Source organism: Labrus bergylta, chromosome 12 (genome assembly GCF_963930695.1).
Source record: "Labrus bergylta chromosome 12, fLabBer1.1, whole genome shotgun sequence".
Taxonomy (NCBI): domain Eukaryota; kingdom Metazoa; phylum Chordata; class Actinopteri; order Labriformes; family Labridae; genus Labrus; species Labrus bergylta.
The window spans coordinates 1,487,296-1,506,995 of record NC_089206.1 but is presented as its reverse complement, the minus strand read 5'-3'; the positions used below and the strand labels follow the sequence as shown (position 1 = coordinate 1,506,995).

The 19,700-nt window shown below is 40.7% G+C and overlaps 1 protein-coding gene across 1 annotated transcript in view; it reads right to left on the bottom strand.

The window, feature by feature from the left end:
• Positions 1-15,140: 15,140 nt before the first annotated feature.
• The window catches only part of commd7 (COMM domain containing 7), a 32,458-nt gene continuing 27,898 nt past the window's right edge, over positions 15,141-19,700 (bottom strand). Inside the window, exons 7-10 of the mRNA XM_065961061.1 lie at positions 19,652-19,700; positions 18,078-18,127; positions 17,931-17,979; positions 15,141-16,025 (exon numbers count right to left, since the gene is read on the bottom strand). The exon at positions 19,652-19,700 is cut by the window's right edge and continues 42 nt beyond it. Coding sequence (XP_065817133.1) covers positions 15,949-16,025; positions 17,931-17,979; positions 18,078-18,127; positions 19,652-19,700 — 225 coding nt within the window. The 3' untranslated portion in view covers positions 15,141-15,948. The remainder of the gene's footprint in view (positions 16,026-17,930; positions 17,980-18,077; positions 18,128-19,651) is intronic.

Sequence of the window (19,700 nt, the reverse complement as noted above, 5' to 3'; positions counted from 1 at the left end):
AAAGGTGATTTTCTGATCATTCATCCTGAGTTTATATAAAAACAGTGTGTGACGCTGACTCACAGAGTGACAGTGTTTATGTTAACAGGTTGACTGTGATACATTAGCACCTGGCTGACAGCATGACATGCACACACACCTTCATTCACACACACACACACACACACACACACACACACACACACACACACACACACACACACACACACACACACACACACACACACACACACACAGCATGTATCTCGAGTAACAATTTGCTGTCTTTTTATATCAAAGAGAAGCAAAATAAGAGAGTGGAAGAAATATGAGGAAGAGGAAAATACAGACTAACAAACGTTGTGGGTGGGATAGAAACAGGTTGGATTATTAATAAGGTATTAGTCTCTCTGTCTGTCTCTCTCACACACACACATACACACACACACACACAATCATACACACACACAGCAGCATTCTCCACAGGTGAAGCTGCAGGTTTCTTTGTAAAATAACAACAACCTGGAGCAGCTCACAGGTGTGTGCGAACTACTGCTGTGTGCAGAGAGGCGGTGGCAGTGCATGTGTGTGTGTGTGTGTGTGTGTGTGTGTGTGTGTGTGTGTGTGTGTGTGTGTGTATGCGTGTGTGTGTGTTTTTGAGTGTGTGCTTGCATGTGTACCTATCTGTGTGAGTTGGGAAAGCATGGGGGTTGTTGTGCACTTGAGGAGGAGGAGGAGGGTTATGAGTGTTTTTGTGTGTGTGTGTGTGTGTGTGTGTGTGTGTGTGTGTGTGTGTGCGTGCGTGCGTGCGTGCGTGCGTGCGTGTGTGTGTCCTTGGGACAGGCCCACTGTGGCTGGTTCGCCACACAATGGGATGGGTTTGGTTGCCAAGGTAACCCTATCAGCCCAAGCAACCGTGGCAACTGGTAGCTAAGTAACAGGAGCCCGGCAACAAAAAAAAGGGAGTGAGGGGGGATTAGATAGGTACCTCTGAAGGGGTGAAATTATGAGCTGCTGGGTGGGCGTGTGTGTTGGGGGGGAGTGGGGGGGGGGGGGGGGGGGGGGGGGGTGTGTTATGAAGCTCAGGTTTATCCACACTCTGGATGCCAACAGCAGAAATATGCTGTAGAACAAAGAGAGGTTCACAAGTCTTCATTATAAATCTGGAAGAAGCTTTGAGTGCGGAGAAAGGAAACGCACATGAACAACAATCCTGCAGGTGAATGACGTAACACATACGTTTATAGCAAAGAAAGAGAAGGAAGGAAAAGATAATTAAATACAGAAAATGATTTTAAATACAAATGTATCTTATGATGAAGGGCTCTTTTCATGTCCCTCTGGTTTTAGGGGACTGGTGATTGGAGATGCGATTTTATCACCACCCCAAGAATCATCAGAAAAAGGATATCGAACAGCAGCTCCGACCTCAAACTTACATTTCTGCTTACCTCATTATGAAAGCCCAACAAGGAGAACTTGTGCAAGGCGAGGCAATGACTATTTAGACAATTGGTTCCCAAAGGGGGGCCGCCAGAGACCTTTAAGGGGGGCAGGAGGCTTTGTTGGCTCTGAAATCTAATGCCATTCACTATCAAATCATTCAGCTTCAGTAATTGGCAGCATGTACCTTTTAAGGTGCTTAACAAAAAAACAAGTGCACCTTTTATATCCTTATTTTCCCAGTGTGAAAAAAAGTTTAGAATTTTGTCTACTATGTCCGTGGGAAACCAAAGAAACCTCAGGCATAAGAATATCTTTAGTCCACTACAGGGGAGACTTGAGTCCTAGTTAGCTATGCCCTTGCCTCTTCTTGCTAAGCCCACATAAAGACTACAACTAGAGAGAGTTAAATGGGTTTCAGTTTTTCAGCTTTCCACTTGTTTTTACTGTATCCATCTATTCAACTCAGTCTGACTTCTTGTGCAACTGTTTCTCCACATGATTTATGTCGGAGCCCCTCTCCACAGGCCTGTGGGAGCACTGGAGTGTGTCCGACGCAGATAACAACTTCTCTATCAAACTGGCTAAAAGCCACACACACACACACACACACACACACACACACACACACACACAAATAGTTCTCAGAGTTGTGGACAGGAAGTCATTAATTACAGTCACCACCAGACACAGAGAAACCACTACGGGTCATCAGCCCAGCAGAGGGAGATCTAAATCAGGTGCAGCCCCCTACCTCAGACCTGTCTTCTGTTTCAAAGGAAAAATGTGGATGTTGTGTTTTTTTTACAGTTATCTGGCGTTAATCTGTGATATCTACACGCCAAAAATAAAAGGCAAACGGTAGATAATGAACATTTTTTACATTTTTGAGTATCTATAATTTATTTGAGTATTATTTTTGGGGGGATATTTATCACTTAAAACTCCACCACGTTTCTATGAATGTGCTGTTACTTGCTACTTTTGCTCTGAGGGCAGCTGATGAATTGTTTTTCTTCTCTAAGATCCGATCTGAAAGACAACACATTGTGTTTGTGAAGTTCTGCGTGTGGTTTCGTCTAAGTGGTGTTGCCGTACCTGTACGTCACACGTCTCCATGGTTGAACGCAGAGCAAACTTCACTCAGATCAGGCGGTTCATTTCGAGAAGTTGTCAGAGAGGCCCCTTTGTTTTTTTGTTGTTTTTTTGTTGTTTTTTTTAGATATTTTCATTTATGTTGATTCTAGCAGCGCTGCAGAGAAGTGAACAAAGCAAAGGGAGAATCAGCAGCACCAGGAACAGGAATAAGCTGCACAGTTACAGAGTTCATGAGTTGTATTGTATTCAACTCAGGCTGACTTCTTGAGAACTGTTTCTCCACATGATTTATGTCGGAGCCCCTCTCCACAGGCCTGTGGGAGCACTGGAGTGTGTCCGACGCAGGGCTGGGCAATACATCCAGTTTTTAAGATATATCGATATATTCTCAAACAAGATATAGAGTAAGACAATATCGTTCATATCGATATGGTTTAAGTCGCATTAAAATAACGTTACAGAGGTGCCAGGTCACCTTCTTCTCATCTCACTGATGATGACTGACTGTCCCTCTTCACCCTGCTCCTCCTCTCTCTCTCTTTTATTGTATTTAAGGAACATTTATTTTATAATATTACTTTTTAAATTCACAATCAGGTATTTTATTTTTCATGTGTTTTCACTGTTAATAAAATACATATCGATAAATATCGAGTATCGCCATTCAGCTCATCAGTATGGAGATATGAGTTTTGGTCCATATCTCCCAGTCCTCGTCCGATGCAGATTATATTGTAAATCTCTGAAAGTCTGAAGCGTGGGAGTTTAAAACATTATGTTTTCTAAATCAACATAACAACACATTACTCCTCTGTGAACATTCAGCTTCACATGTTATCTTTATGATGAAAGTGTTCAGAAGAGGAAGTCAAGAAGGACTCATTAATCCACTCCTTAGTAAACAACACTGACAGAATATGTTTATCCTGCTTAGTGCTGAGTATCTGTGTCTGACACAGGAAGTACCAAAACACCTTTGTTGTAATACTGTTAAATACAACATTTAAATAAGTTTTACCTGCAAAAATATTATTTCACAATTAATTTAATATGAAAAGAAATATATAAATACTTTCTACTTATAGAAGCTGTAAACCAGTCTGATGGTTCACATGCAGCTAAAACACGTCACATATCTTAGATAAACTCGCTAACTTTAATATTAATTCAGACTTTTTTTGTATTATTTTGTCAGTTTATATGTTAAACTTCGACAAAATATTAAAGTTAACTGGTAATTATTTCCAACCACTGCTTAAAGACTTATCTAATTTATTTATTTTTTTTAAATAAAAGTATAAACTGCTTACGTTATTGCTCCGTTACGCGCTAACGGCAGTTTGCGTTGATTCGATCATCTGATTGGCTGACAGGCAGGATGTAAGAGACCATTCGAAGCCACGTCATTGGTTAGGTACCAATCAGAATCCCTAAAGGGACACCGTTGTTTTTTAATTCCTTGTGCACAATATACGAAAATGATTTGTTAATTTCTGTGAAGTAAATGAGCTGGTAGGTAGAGCAGGCCTATAGTTCAGTACATTATAAATAACATGAACATCTGGATTCAAGATTCAAGATTTATTTATTGTCATTCAGACTCCTGAACAGAACACAGAAGAACACAATTCTGTAGCTTCTGTCTCAAGCAAGACACTAAATATATATATGATATAAATATATATATGTGTATATATTTATATATATATATATGTAGGCTACATATACAAAAGGGGGGTATCAATAGAAATAAATAATTCTGAAAAAGGTAAATAGAGTAAATATAGTATGTTGGCCTACAAAAAGAGAGAACAGTGAGTGTATGAGGGAAATACTTGAATGTGCATTGCTGACAGTCCTGTTTCCACCAATTTGGTTTGGCTCGGTACCTTATGGTGCACATTTATTGGCGTTTCCATTGTCAAAAGTTGCAAAGGGGACAAAAATAACTGATCCGTACCGTCCTTCTTTTTTATTATACACCTACCCTTCTGTTGGGGTGCCAAGAAATCCAACCCTAAAGGTTGGAGATAGAAACATTGCAGTTCATTGATGGTCAAAAAAATCTTCACTTCCCATGAAACAGTGGTAATAAAGAACAAACACAAAGTTTAGATATCCTGTCAGTTTGGAGAGAGTCATTTCAAGCCTGGTTTTTTTGTGTGTGTGTCTGTTGTCGCCACTGTCCTGTCTCTAGAATAAAGGCATAAAAAGCTGAAAAATAAATCTGAAATTAAAAAAAAAGGAAAATAATGTACTCAAGTTATTTGGAGGATGACGTAAAATAAAAGTCATCATATTGAGTTGAGCCAAGATTTACAAATGATGCCCTGAGGCAACATTACTCAGAGTTTACATAACAGCAATTTGTATGTTCACATAAAATCTAACAAATAAATCATTTTTACAATTTCTCTACTGGGATATTTAATATATGCAGTTGCACACATAAGTAAATCATTCGCCTACATAACTGTAAAACGCTAAAATGCTGTGAAAACTTCTGCGGCGTGTGTAAATTATGTCAACTGTGTTTGAATGGGATTGGGAGCGCTGTCAACCTATCAATGTATTCTGTCAGCTCAACATTACAATCATTATTAATGAAGCAGCTCCAGAATTTGGCTGAGTTTAATCTCTGCAGCTGCATGCATACTGTGGCTCTGCTTTGCACGCTGGCAGTGAACCAGCTCCGGGGGTTTGTTTTGTGATGCTGACACCGATAAGAGTCCTGTTCTTCTGGTTATGGAGAAAAAAAAACATTCAGGTAGACAGAGGAAAACATTTAGACACATCTTTATCAGGATCCAAGTAGTGGATTCAAATGTGTAAAGTTAAAGGGAGCATGGATAAAAGTAGATAAAACTGTGCACCTCAAGGGGATTTCAATTCCCATAAACCCTCCATGAGAAACTTCAACACAATCATAACGGTCTGTCCACTTCAATTAATCAGTCAATCAAGGGACAACACAGTCCGATGGTGGTGGCTGGGCGTCAGGGACTTTGGGTGGTAGAATAGAATAGAATAGAATAGAATAGAATAGATGTTTATTGCCATTTGCACAGGTACAGGACAGTACAGGTACATTTTAATTTTTGTGCGTTTCTCCCTGAGCCAGCTTCTACAAAAAAGTTACAAATAAAATAAAAAAATAAGTTGTAGTAACAGCTAAGTAAATTAAAATAAACTGTACAGAACCTATTCACGGTTTTAAACGGGAGCGTGCCTATGTTCCCACATTTCCTTTTTCATAAGTTTGTATCAGCTAACTTACCCTAACCCTACCCTGTGGGAACATAGGGCCTCATTTTGAGAAAAGTCTTAGAAATGTGGGACCATTGGGCTGACCCCCAACAGCTCTACTCCTTTAGCTGAGTGGTGTAGTATTTGAGATCTGTTGTGGTCTCCAGGCCGGTCTGGAGACCACTTTTTGGAAGGTCTCCAATCTCGTCTCGGAATCGAAAGCATTTTTACTCGATCTTGTCTCGATGTCAGACTAGAAGTACTCAAGACCACCACAGAGAGGATATTTTTCAATGTCATTACTGTGATTAGAAGGAAAACGCCTCTTTCTGAAAGAACACATAACTTCAATGTATTTGTAGCTTGATTTTCTACCCCGGTAACGGCTGCAACCTTCCTGGTGTTACGGTCTCAGTGAGTGAATCGCCCCCTGCACACAAGATGAGGATTTTTCAGAGATATCTGTGGTCTTGGTCTCGTCCCGGTCCCGATCCCTAAATGTCTTGGTCTTGTCTCGGTCTCTCTGGTCTCGGGTACGTCTTGGTCTCAGTTAGAGTGGTCTTGACTCCTTCAGCCTCTGAAACATGCCCGGGCAGCACAGGTTCTGTTTTAACCACGGGGAAAAAATGTAACCTCTTGACCCCGAAAGTCATCTGATGATCTCCACCGAAAACCGTTGTTCTCTTCCATATCAGGTTTTATGTTTCTGCACCTGGATTGAACACAGACACAGACACACACATACACACACACACAAACACACACAAACACTCCCGGATATACACACAAGCGTTCTAATGGGATAAGAACGGGCTCCTGTCACAGCCTCTCTGTCGCTCGGGTGCAAAAATAAAACATTACAGGATATGTGCTTAGCATGGAAACACCTTGAAGAACACACACACACACACACACACACACACACACACACACACACACACACACACACACACACACACACACACACACACACACACACACACACACACACACACACACACACACACACACACACACAAATAGTTCTCAGAGTTGTGGACAGGAAGTCATTAATTACAGTCACCACCAGACACAGAGAAACCACTACGGGTCACGACAAGCCTTATCAACAAAAGTCACATGTACGTCTGTCTGTCTGTGTCCATGTACAAAGTACAGCACACTCATTGACAGCTGCGATGAACTCAACATTGTTATTTCCTTCCTCTAACTGAGGGCAGGTGTAGTTCCCTCATCAGCCCAGCAGAGGGAGATCTAAATCAGGTGCAGCCCCTTACCTCAGACCTGTCTTCTGTTTCAAAGGAAAAATGTGGATGTTGTTTTTTTTACAGTTATCTGGCGTTAATCTGTGATATCTACACGCCAAAAATAAAAGGCAAACGGTAGATAATGAACATTTTTTACATTTTTGAGTATCTATAATTTATTTGAGTATTATTTTTGGGGGGATATTTATCACTTAAAACTCCACCACGTTTCTATGAATGTGCTGTTACTTGCTACTTTTGCTCTGAGGGCAGCTGATGAATTGTTTTTCTTCTCTAAGATCCGATCTGAAAGACAACACATTGTGTTTGTGAAGTTCTGCGTGTGGTTTCGTCTAAGTGGTGTTGCCGTACCTGTACGTCACACGTCTCCATGGTTGAACGCAGAGCAAACTTCACTCAGATCAGGCGGTTCATTTCGAGAAGTTGTCAGAGAGGCCCCTTTGTTTTTTTTGTTGGTTTTTTTAATAGATATTTTCATTTATGTTGATTCTAGCAGCGCTGCAGAGAAGTGAACAAAGCAAAGGGAGAATCAGCAGCACCAGGAACAGGAATAAGCTGCACAGTTACAGAGTTCATGAGTTGTATTGTATTCAACTCAGGCTGACTTCTTGAGAACTGTTTCTCCACATGATCTATGTCGGAGCCCCTCTCCACAGGCCTGTGGGAGCACTGGGCAATACATCCAGTTTTTAAGATATATCGATATATTCTCAAACAAGATATAGAGTAAGACAATATCGTTCATATCGATATAGTTTAAGTCGCATTAAAATAACGTTACAGAGGTGCCAGGTCACCTTCTTCTCATCTCACTGATGATGACTGACTGTCTGCTCCTCTTCTCTCTCTCTCTTATTGTATTTAAGGAACATTTATTTTATAATATTACTTTTTAAATTCACAATCAGGTATTTTATTTTTCATGTGTTTTCACTGTTAATAAAATACATATCGATATATATCGAGTATCGCCATTCAGCTCATCAGTATGGAGATATGAGTTTTGGTCCATATCTCCCAGTCCTCGTCCAACACAGATTATCTTGTAAATCTCTGAAAGTCTGAAGCGTGGGAGTTTAAAACATTATGTTTTCTAAATCAACATCACAACACATTACTCCTCTGTGAACATTCAGCTTCACATGTTATCTTTATGATGAAAGTGTTCAGAAGAGGAAGTCAAGAAGGACTCATTAATCCACTCCTTAGTAAACAACACTAACAGAATATGTTTATCCTGCTTAGTGCTGAGTATCTGTGTCTGACACAGGAAGTACCAAAACACCTTTGTTGTAATACTGTTAAATACAACATTTAAATAAGTTTTACCTGCAAAAATATTATTTCACAATTAATTTAATATGAAAAGAAATATATAAATACTTTCTACTTATAGAAGCTGTAAACCAGTCTGATGGTTCACATGCAGCTAAAACACGTCACATATCTTAGATAAACTCGCTAACTTTAATATTAATTCAGACTTTTTTTGTATTATTTTGTCAGTTTATATGTTAAACTTCGACAAAATATTAAAGTTAACTGGTAATTATTTCCAACCACTGCTTAAAGACTTATCTAATTTATTTATTTTTTTTAAATAAAAGTATAAACTGCTTACGTTATTGCTCCGTTACGCGCTAACGGCAGTTTGCGTTGATTCGATCATCTGATTGGCTGACAGGCAGGATGTAAGAGACCATTCGAAGCCACGTCATTGGTTAGGTAACAATCAGAATCCCTAAAGGGACACCGTTGTTTTTTAATTCCTTGTGCACAATATACGAAAATGATTTGTTAATTTCTGTGAAGTAAATGAGCTGGTAGGTAGAGCAGGCCTATAGTTCAGTACATTATAAATAACATGAACATCTGGATTCAAGATTCAAGATTTATTTATTGTCATTCAGACTCCTGAACAGAACACAGAAGAACACAATTCTGTAGCTTCTGTCTCAAGCAAGACACTAAATATATATGATATAAATATATATATATGTGTATATATTTATATATATATATGTAGGCTACATATACAAAAGGGGGGTATCAATAGAAATAAATAATTCTGAAAAAGGTAAATAGAGTAAATATAGTATGTTGGCCTACAAGAAGAGAGAACAGTGAGTGTATGAGGGAAATACTTGAATGTGCATTGCTGACAGTCCCGTTTCCACCAATTTGGTTTGGCTCGGTACCTTATGGTGCACATTTATTGGCGTTTCCATTGTCAAAAGTTGCAAAGGGGACAAAAATAACTGATCCGTACCGTCCTTCTTTTTTATTATACACCTACCCTTCTGTTGGGGTGCCAAGAAATCCAACCCTAAAGGTTGGAGATAGAAACATTGCAGTTCATTGATGGTCAAAAAAATCTTCACTTCCCATGAAACAGTGGTAATAAAGAACAAACACAAAGTTTAAATATCCTGTCAGTTTGGAGAGAGTCATTTCAAGCCTGTTTTTTTTGTGTGTGTGTCTGTTGTCGCCACTGTCCTGTCTCTAGAATAAAGGCATAAAAAGCTGAAAAATAAATCTGAAATTAAAAAAAAAGGAAAATAATGTACTCAAGTTATTTGGAGGATGACGTAAAATAAAAGTCATCATATTGAGTTGAGCCAAGATTTACAAATGATGCCCTGAGGCGACATTACTCAGAGTTTACATAACAGCAATTTGTATGTTCACATAAAATCTAACAAATAAATCATTTTTACAATTTCTCTACTGGGATATTTAATATATGCAGTTGCACACATAAGTAAATCATTCGCCTACATAACTGTAAAACGCTAAAATGCTGTGAAAACTTCTGCAGCGTGTGTAAATTATGTCAACTGTGTTTGAATGGGATTGGGAGCGCTGTCAACCTATCAATGTATTCTGTCAGCTCAACATTACAATCATTATTAATGAAGCAGCTCCAGAATTTGGCTGAGTTTAATCTCTGCAGCTGCATGCATACTGTGGCTCTGCTTTGCACGCTGGCAGTGAACCAGCTCCGGGGGTTTGTTTTGTGATGCTGACACCGATAAGAGTCCTGTTCTTCTGGTTATGGAGAAAAAAAACATTCAGGTAGACAGAGGAAAACATTTATACACATCTTTATCAGGATCCAAGTAGTGGATTCAAATGTGTAAAGTTAAAGGGAGCATGGCTAAAAGTAGATAAAACTGTGCACCTCAAGGGGATTTCAATTCCCATAAACCCTCCATGAGAAACTTCAACACAATCATAACGGTCTGTCCACTTCAATTAATCAGTCAATCAAGGGACAACACAGTCCGATGGTGGTGGCTGGGCGTCAGGGACTTTGGGTGGTAGAATAGAATAGAATAGAATAGAATAGAATAGAATAGATGTTTATTGCCATTTGCACAGGTACAGGACAGTACAGGTACATTTTAATTTTTGTGCGTTTCTCCCTGAGCCAGCTTCTACAAAAAAGTTACAAATAAAATAAAAAAATAAGTTGTAGTAACAGCTAAGTAAATTAAAATAAACTGTACAGAACCTATTCACGGTTTTAAACGGGAGCGTGCCTATGTTCCCACATTTCCTTTTTCATAAGTTTGTATCAGCTAACTTACCCTAACCCTACCCTGTGGGAACATAGGGCCTCATTTTGAGAAAAGTCTTAGAAATGTGGGACCATTGGGCTGACCCCCAACAGCTCTACTCCTTTAGCTGAGTGGTGTAGTATTTGAGATCTGTTGTGGTCTCCAGGCCGGTCTGGAGACCACTTTTTGGAAGGTCTCCAATCTCGTCTCGGAATCGAAAGCATTTTTACTCGATCTTGTCTCGATGTCAGACTAGAAGTACTCAAGACCACCACAGAGAGGATATTTTTCAATGTCATTACTGTGATTAGAAGGAAAACGCCTCTTTCTGAAAGAACACATAACTTCAATGTATTTGTAGCTTGATTTTCTACCCCGGTAACGGCTGCAACCTTCCTGGTGTTACGGTCTCAGTGAGTGAATCGCCCCCTGCACACAAGATGAGGATTTTTCAGAGATATCTATGGTCTTGGTCTCGTCCCGGTCCCGATCCCTAAATGTCTTGGTCTTGTCTCGGTCTCTCTGGTCTCGGGTACGTCTTGGTCTCAGTTAGAGTGGTCTTGACTCCTTCAGCCTCTGAAACATGCCCGGGCAGCACAGGTTCTGTTTTAACCACGGGGAAAAAATGTAACCTCTTGACCCCGAAAGTCATCTGATGATCTCCACCGAAAACCGTTGTTCTCTTCCATATCAGGTTTTATGTTTCTGCACCTGGATTGAACACAGACACAGACACACACATACACACACACACAAACACACACAAACACTCCCGGATATACACACGAGCGTTCTAATGGGATAAGAACGGGCTCCTGTCACAGCCTCTCTGTCGCTCGGGTGCAAAAATAAAACATTACAGGATATGTGCTTAGCATGGAAACACCTTGAAGAACACACACACACACACACACACACACACACACACACACACACACACACACACACACACACACACACACACAGTGTAGTGTACATCCACATGCTAGGAATGTGCATCCTGTGTGTTCTCAGCTCGGGCGTGATGAGAAGCAGAGAACGTTCGTGTATCGTTTGACAGCTGGGAGCTATTTGACTTCATCATAAACTTCCTCTTCCTTCTGTAGAACTGTAAAACACACACACACACACACACACACACATACACACACACACACACACACACACACACACACACATACCCACACTTCTCAGGTAATCTCTTCTTTCCTTGAACAGACAGGTTATTCCCCACCAGGGGAAACACACACTCAGCTTCTGCGGGGGCTCGATGCGAGGGGATAACCTTTTTATTGCTGTGAACTTTAACATGATTTTAATGACTCTGAACCAACCGTCACTGTGAATATACATATATGTATATATGTATATATATATATATATATATATATATATATATACATTATTTAATTTAAATGATAATATATGCACATCTTGACATCTTAATTGACTCATCTGTCACATAACTGCATTTTACTTCTCATGTTACTTCAGCATCTTTTGCACTATTCACCACTGCACTGTTTCATATTTAGTCATGTAAATATCAGTCTTTTCTGATTCTGTTTATTGTTGATATTTAATGTTGTACCTGTTCATAAGAGAGCACAGTTCACCCAAATTAAATTCCTTGTGTGTGTGAGCATACCTGGACAATAAATCTGATTCTGATTCTGATTTTATTACTTAGATGTCTCCTGTAGGTTTAATCTTAAAGGCGTCTTCAGTTCTGGACTGACCGGTTTGGACGGTTGAGAACTTGGGAGTCGCTGCAGTCTGTGATAAACGCAGTGCTGAACTCTGAACTCCCTTCAACTTGTGAGGCGTCAAGAAATATAATTCAGCGGCTCCTAATACTGGAAATGATATGCCTCATAAACTTTAAAACTTTTGGTGTTAGTTAGCCTTCCAGGTGTTGTCCATGTTTTGTTTTTTAGTATTGTGAGAAACAGGAGAATCTGAGTGGTAACGAGAACATGCAGCAACATGCACGGACACATGAGGAGAAGGAGGAGAGGCAGCATGAACGGGAGGGGCGACAGTGCACGAGGAAATGAAAGAATGTTGATTTGAAAAAGGGAAATCCCTGACAGGAGGGGAGTTGGAGGGAAACCAGGAGTTACTTTCGTTTGCTGTAAGCTTTGTGAGACTTGAAAAAATTGTAGTAAACAAGAGAGACATTTTTTTAAGAAGGGGGACATTTACTCGATAAGGTACGACGGTGCAGGTTTATCTGGAGGGAAGATGAGGTGAGGAGGTGAGCACGGCTCGTCCATAAAGACAGAGATGTTACAAAAGATCACAGGCTTCATGTGAACTAGATTTTAGGCAGTGATATAGGTCAGAGTTACGCGTGCTTGGCAGAAGATAATTCACCATTTTCACTTAAATCTGCAGCTTGGTCAATAAAAACTGTTCTCAGGAATTCCACTGAAAAATGCTTCACCTTGAAAGTTGATCCAAAAGTCTTTCTGTTTCTTGGAAGGCCGACAGAAAACTAATATTTGTACGGGACGTTATACTAAAGGCAGACACAAAAAGAGGGCCAAACTTTAGATGTGCAGAAGTGTTCATGTGGTGTGGAGGCTCTGGGACGTGGGTCAGGAAGAATTCAGTCTTCTTTTCATGGCCGGATGAGGAAATGAGGAGATGGTGGTCTAAAGAGGGGGTTTGGAAAAAGGTTCAGGTCGCGACCCCCCCCCCCCCTAAAAAGACTTGAGCTTGTATAGCGCTTTTACACCGCAGGTCACACCTCCACATTCACACCCTGATGGTAGAGGCTGATATGTAGTGAGACCTTCAGAAGTAACTAATCCATTCATACGCCGCAGACGAAGCAGCTGGAGAAATTTGGGGTTAAGTGTCTTGCCCAAGGACACATCGGACATGTTGCTGCAGGAGCTGGGGCTTTAACCCTCGACTCTACCAACTGAGCCACAGCTGCACCTCAGCAGTACATGGGAAATGCCCTGTCACCTCTCCAGCTACCTAGTTTAACTTCCATATTATGGTCCGCATCGGGACTTGAACCGGCGACCAACCCAGCGTCCCTGCGGCCTGAGCTACTAGCCACCAGTCTGGTAGGAAAACATCAAACTAGAGCTGGTGTGAAGTGAACAGATTTAGATAGACTCTCCCCTCTGGTAAGAGGCTGCGGTCCATCAAGACCAAAACCTCTCGCCACAAGAACAGTTTCTTCCCCTCTGCTGTCAGCCTCATGAACAATGTCCCTGCCCTCCCCCCCCTCCCCCCCCCCCCCCCCCCCCCCCCCTCCTCCTCCCACATAACCCAGACTCTCATCATCCCCACAGTCAGTGAAACATCAGAGTAATGTGAATGCTGAACTGTTCTTTATGTGTTACATTAACGCCCACTGGACGCACTCTGTGAGTAGTTACACACACTAAGATTTCTTTTCTCAGTCCACTGCACAGCTCCTACATTGCACATTTTTTCTGTGATCAACCTTTTATTGAACTTTTACATAATACACATGAGCTTCAATGACAGAAACCCAAGACAGCATCATCAAACATACAAACTATTTACAGATCGCCGTTGCCTTGATGAGGAAAAATATACATAAAATTTGAAACAAAAACAAAATTACTGAGTGAAATTATGATATGCATGTACACACACATATGCACACAAAATAAAACCTACAGACACAGCACAATAAATAAAACTAAAACAAATAAACACATAAAAAATAACATAAAAATAATTCAAGTTGGGGCGTTGGTGGCGCAGTGGCACAGTGGTTAGTGCGCGCGCCCCATGTATGGAGGCTGTAGCCTCAGGCAGGCGGCCCGGGGTCACATCCCACCGATGTACACCGTTGTACATTTTGTGTTTTTTATATTTTACTTTTTTAAATTGTATTTTATATATTGTAATATCTTCTTATTCCGTATTATTTAAGTTGTTGCTAGTTCTGCTTTACTTCCTTGTTAAGTGTTTAGCACCAATGCACCAGATTCCAGTCAGATTCCTTGTATGTTTAAATGTACTTGGCAATAAACCCGGATTCAGATTCAGATTCTGATGTCAGAGCTCACACAGAAAAAGTCAGTCAGAAAACACTTCGTGGCTGCAGACGTGCAGAGACAAAGACGAGTGCTGAGCTGTAATGACTGTATAGGTTTTTTAAAAAGAATAGAAAAGTGGAGGAATGGCGAGGACTAGTACACACAAGTTTACATGCATCCCTGTGTGGTTTTCCAGACTCTTCTGTAGCTGCTGATGAACATCCAGCTCACTGTGTTAGTGTTTTTCTCCTCCATCACGTGAAGCCTCATTGTGCAATACACCTTCAATTAGGAACACTTCATCCCATTATGATGCAAACAGCAGGACTGAACACGTCTGTGTGAGGTTCAAGGTCTGCTCTGGAGTGTGGGTTTTCACGTTAGCGTGGTGTTGATGACTGACAGGAGAGAGAAACACGGCGTCTGAAGGAACACTTTCCCTCCAGCAGCAGGAGAAGAAGAAACCCGAGGACAGAGCGCTCGTCTGTTCCCACATAAACAAACACCTCACAGAGTCTTTTTGTTGTTGTTGTGTTTATTAGTAAACATGAGGACACATTTTTTGTGGTCATTTTTTTTTTTTCAGTTTTCTTCAGTCTCATCAGCGCCACACACAGAAAATTACACAATTATAACACACACCCTGCAGCCACATCCTGACATATTCAGACACACACACACACACACACACACACACACACACACACACACACACACACACACTGTACATTCTCTCACACACACACGCACACACAGTAGTCACACACACAGTACATTCACACACACAGTACAGTCACACACACACACAGTATAGTCACACACACACACAGTAGTCACACACACAGTACATTCACACACACAGTACAGTCACACACACACACACACTGTACAGTCACACACACACACACACACAGTAGTCACACACACATACACACACACACACAGTACATTCACACACACAGTACAGTCACACACACACACACACAGTACATTCACACACACAGTACAGTCACACACACACACAGTACAGTCACACACACACTGTACATTCTCTCACACACACACACACACACACAGTAGTCACACACACATACACACACACACACACAGTACATTCACACATACTGTACATTCACACACACTGTACATTCTCTCACACACACACACACACACACACACACACACACACACACACACACACACACACACACACACACACACACACACACACACACACACACACACACACACACACACACACACACACACACACACACACACACACACACACACACACACACACACACACACACACACACACGCTCAGCTGAAACACTCCATGCTGGCCTTGGCTCGCTCCATCTCGTGTAGGAAGTTGTAAAACTGCGGGAGCGTCAACTCTGGAAGAAGAATATAAAGATTAATTCTCTTTTTCACACAAAGAATAATATCCTCCCTTTCACAACCTCCTCTTTACACTTTAGTATAAACAGTAATGCTGCAGCGTGTGTGATCCTGTGACAGTCTGTTACCTCGTTAAAGATTTTAAAACCTCCCTCTCCTGTGCTGACACCTTTTTATTTTAAATCTGCGTCATTAACCACTCATCTTTCTCCTCAGCTAACTGATTACCGCTCAGTTAGCAGTTTGCGTCATTAACCACTCATCTTTCTCCTCAGCTAACTGATTACCGCTCAGTTAGCAGTTTTACTGCCAACAAACACACTGATATCATTCTGATCTCTCTTTCTGTTCAGACAGAAGCCGGTTTCACATCAGAGCTCCTGAAAATATCAATAGCAAGTATTTTTACATTCAGTTGACAAACCTGGATAAATGTTGTATTTAATTTTCATTTTTTTAACCAGTAAGAATGTTAAGTTAAATCCTTGATGTATAAATCTCTTCTTATTTGTTTATATTTTTAGTGTTTATTTATATATCTGTTCTTATATTGTTTTATTTGCTCTGATAACCTGCTGCTGTAACGCCACAATTTACGAGTTTGGGATCAATAAAGTATTTCTATTCTATTTTATTTAGATCCTTTGAGGAGGACTGCTCCGGATATTCTCCTGACCTGTTCACACATGTTCCTCCCAGAGGGAGACTATCCCTGTCAGACAGGAGGAGGGTAAGAAGTGATGTAAAAAGAACGACGCTGACATAGCAACAAGAGTCCGCTAAACCAGTGATTCTCAAAGTGGGGTCCCAGGACCCCCAGGGGTCTGCGAACCGTAGCTTGGGGGTCCGCGGAATAATTTACAAACAATTGTAAACGTGTGCTATATCATTGAAAAAGCATATCTACAAACTGAGACCTCTTGCACCAATATAATCCACTATTTTGTCCAATACTCCCGCCCACTTTAGTTTAGTGCCATTAGATCAATTCTGATATGACTGTGACATGTCGGTCACTTCATAATACACAACTATAAAAAAATTTAAAAAACACCTCGGAGCCAACATTTTCTCAAAGTTTATAAAATGAATTACTTGGAAAGTGTAAATGTAGCTATTTCTATTGTTTCAAAGTACATAGTACATTATTATATAGTATTAATAGCTTATCAACATTATGATAATGAAAGTGTCCTTGGAAAAATGTCTCACCTAAAAGGGGTCCATGGTCTAAAAAAGTTTGAGAACCCCTGCGCTACACGACGCTATAATGAGAATATCTGTCTTTCTATCAATGCTACATGTAATCCAACAAACTGAGATGTGAAGAGTGGAGGACAGGAAACATAATGCAACAGGTTCATTAGAGCATGGAGATGGTTGCGTTCACAAGCAGACAGTCTAAGCAGGTCACAGGACAGAAACGTCACTCCCCCCCTCCTATTGGCTCGAGCTGATTTCTCCTGATTATATCCTGCTGCATTCTCACATCAGCTCACACAGACTTTCTGCGAACAAAATACGAGGAGGTCTGGAGGAGAAACTCCGGGTGAAGTCAGAGTGAAATATTTGGCTGTTTACTTTCACACATGCAGCTCATACCGGGAAATATCAGGAGTTTTTCAGGAGTTTTTTGCAAGTGTGAAAACACTAAAACTGTGATGGGATGCAGTGTAGTTGAATGTCCTGTAATGCACGCCCTGTTCTGTTTTTTTCTTTTTAATTTATTGTTTATACTCTCTGCAAAAAGCAAAAAATAAAAGCAGCACTTCTTTCTCTGTTCTCTGACGCTGCTGTGAGCGCTTCAGCAGACAGTTTTGGGCTGAGTAACTTCCTGGTTATAATTAAATTCTCTTCCCAGCAGTTTTTTTCCCAGTGATTCAGTAAACAGAGTCACGTACCCATGTAGACGTTCTCTGTGGAATTCCCCTTCCTGACCACCAGTTTCAGCTGCAACAGGACAAAGTTTGTGTTTTAATAAAAAGCGGACAGAGAGAGACGTGTAACGGTCGGGTGAATGTTTGGAGGTTTCCAGAGCGTTTTCATACCTGCAGGAAGATGTTCCCCACTTTCTGCATTTCACTGGTTCCAACGGTCACTGTGGGGGGGGGGGGGGGGGGTCAGAAAAACATGACACGGTTCACACAGAGAGGTCGATCACATCTCAAACATGGACGCATTGTTTGGTTTTTCTTTTCAGTGTGTAAGGGCATGAAAAGCCCCAAAAAACAAAAAAAGGGATGGGTAGCCAGTGCAAGTCCTTAAAGGCTTTATATGTGATTTTTTGATCCAGCAGATGTCGCCCTTGAGCTCCAGCATGAAACCAAAACAACTGGCGCTGCATTGTTGTGTTAGCATGCTAATGCTAGCGCTCTTTATTCTGCTGGTATCTTCACACTGCATGTAAATTTACCTGAAATGAGCGTGATCTAGAAACACAGTTAAGCAGTGAGTACAGTATGTTATTCTTCTTTTCTCTAGTCCCTCAATTAAACAACTTTTATACTCGAGGGGAGGAGTCAGCCGGCCGTCCTGGCGATGTAAACAAAGTGAAGATAGGACTCTGAAAACACTGAAAGCATCACAGACAGTGGGACTCGGGTGTTACACCCATTGTAGACAGTCATGACTCACAGAGTTATTTTCAGAGGATAGACTTGATTTATATATTTAAGTGTGAAAAATCTCATAGAAAGACTTTAAAACAGGAGTGATATGTTCTCTCTTCTTCATTTTTGTTGCAGCTGAATTTTTTCACAAGTTGGAGACAACGGATTCATTTCTGGTTTGTACCTGCTCAAAGACCGTTACAGTAGTCAGCATCGATCAGTCAGACTGTTTCAGATGTTTTTTTACATGTCAATGACAGCTCAATGGAGAAGCAGAGTGCAGCAACATGCAGACACTCCCTGCCTCTCATGAGCTGAAGCACCTCCTCATTTAAATATCTTAAACATGATGCTAATACGTCTCCCTGCACGCTGGATTAGCATCTCTTCTACCTGTGTCTGTAAAGAAGTCATCAAGCTGTATAAACAAACAAACGAGGCCGGTTAGAGACCCATCAGCCGTCCACTGATGAGGGGGCTTAAATGAGACCTGAGCAGCTAAAAGGACAAAAGTAATGCTAATGACACCAACCCAGTGTTTCATGAATATGCACTGAAGGTTTGAGAGAGAACACTACGGGCCTCCTGCCGCCATGTCTTGCATTATTAAGAACATTGCTAAACATTGCTGTACATATATAAACAACACAACTTTAGAGGGTCAACACCTTTTTTTTTTTTCTAATTACAGATTTTTTTTCCCTCAACTGTTTAAAGGTTCTTATATTATATCCCATATTTTTTATCCCTGCACGGGTTATGTACATTTCTTGTATAAGTCTATTTTTAATTGCACAGTTTAAGTTTGATTCATCTAGACGGATTCTTTAAATCTTTTCTTCAGGTTAATATATATGTATGGGAGGAGAGGCATCGGTTTTGTGGTTAATTTGTAACAAATGTTTCATGTCATGTCTCTGTAACCTGCTACTGGATGCTTTGAATTTCCCTCTGGATCAATAAAGTATCTATCTATCTATCTATCTATCTATCTATCTATCTATCTATCTTACCTCCAAATTTCCACTCCATGTCGACGAGCTGGTTCACCATCAGAGTCTG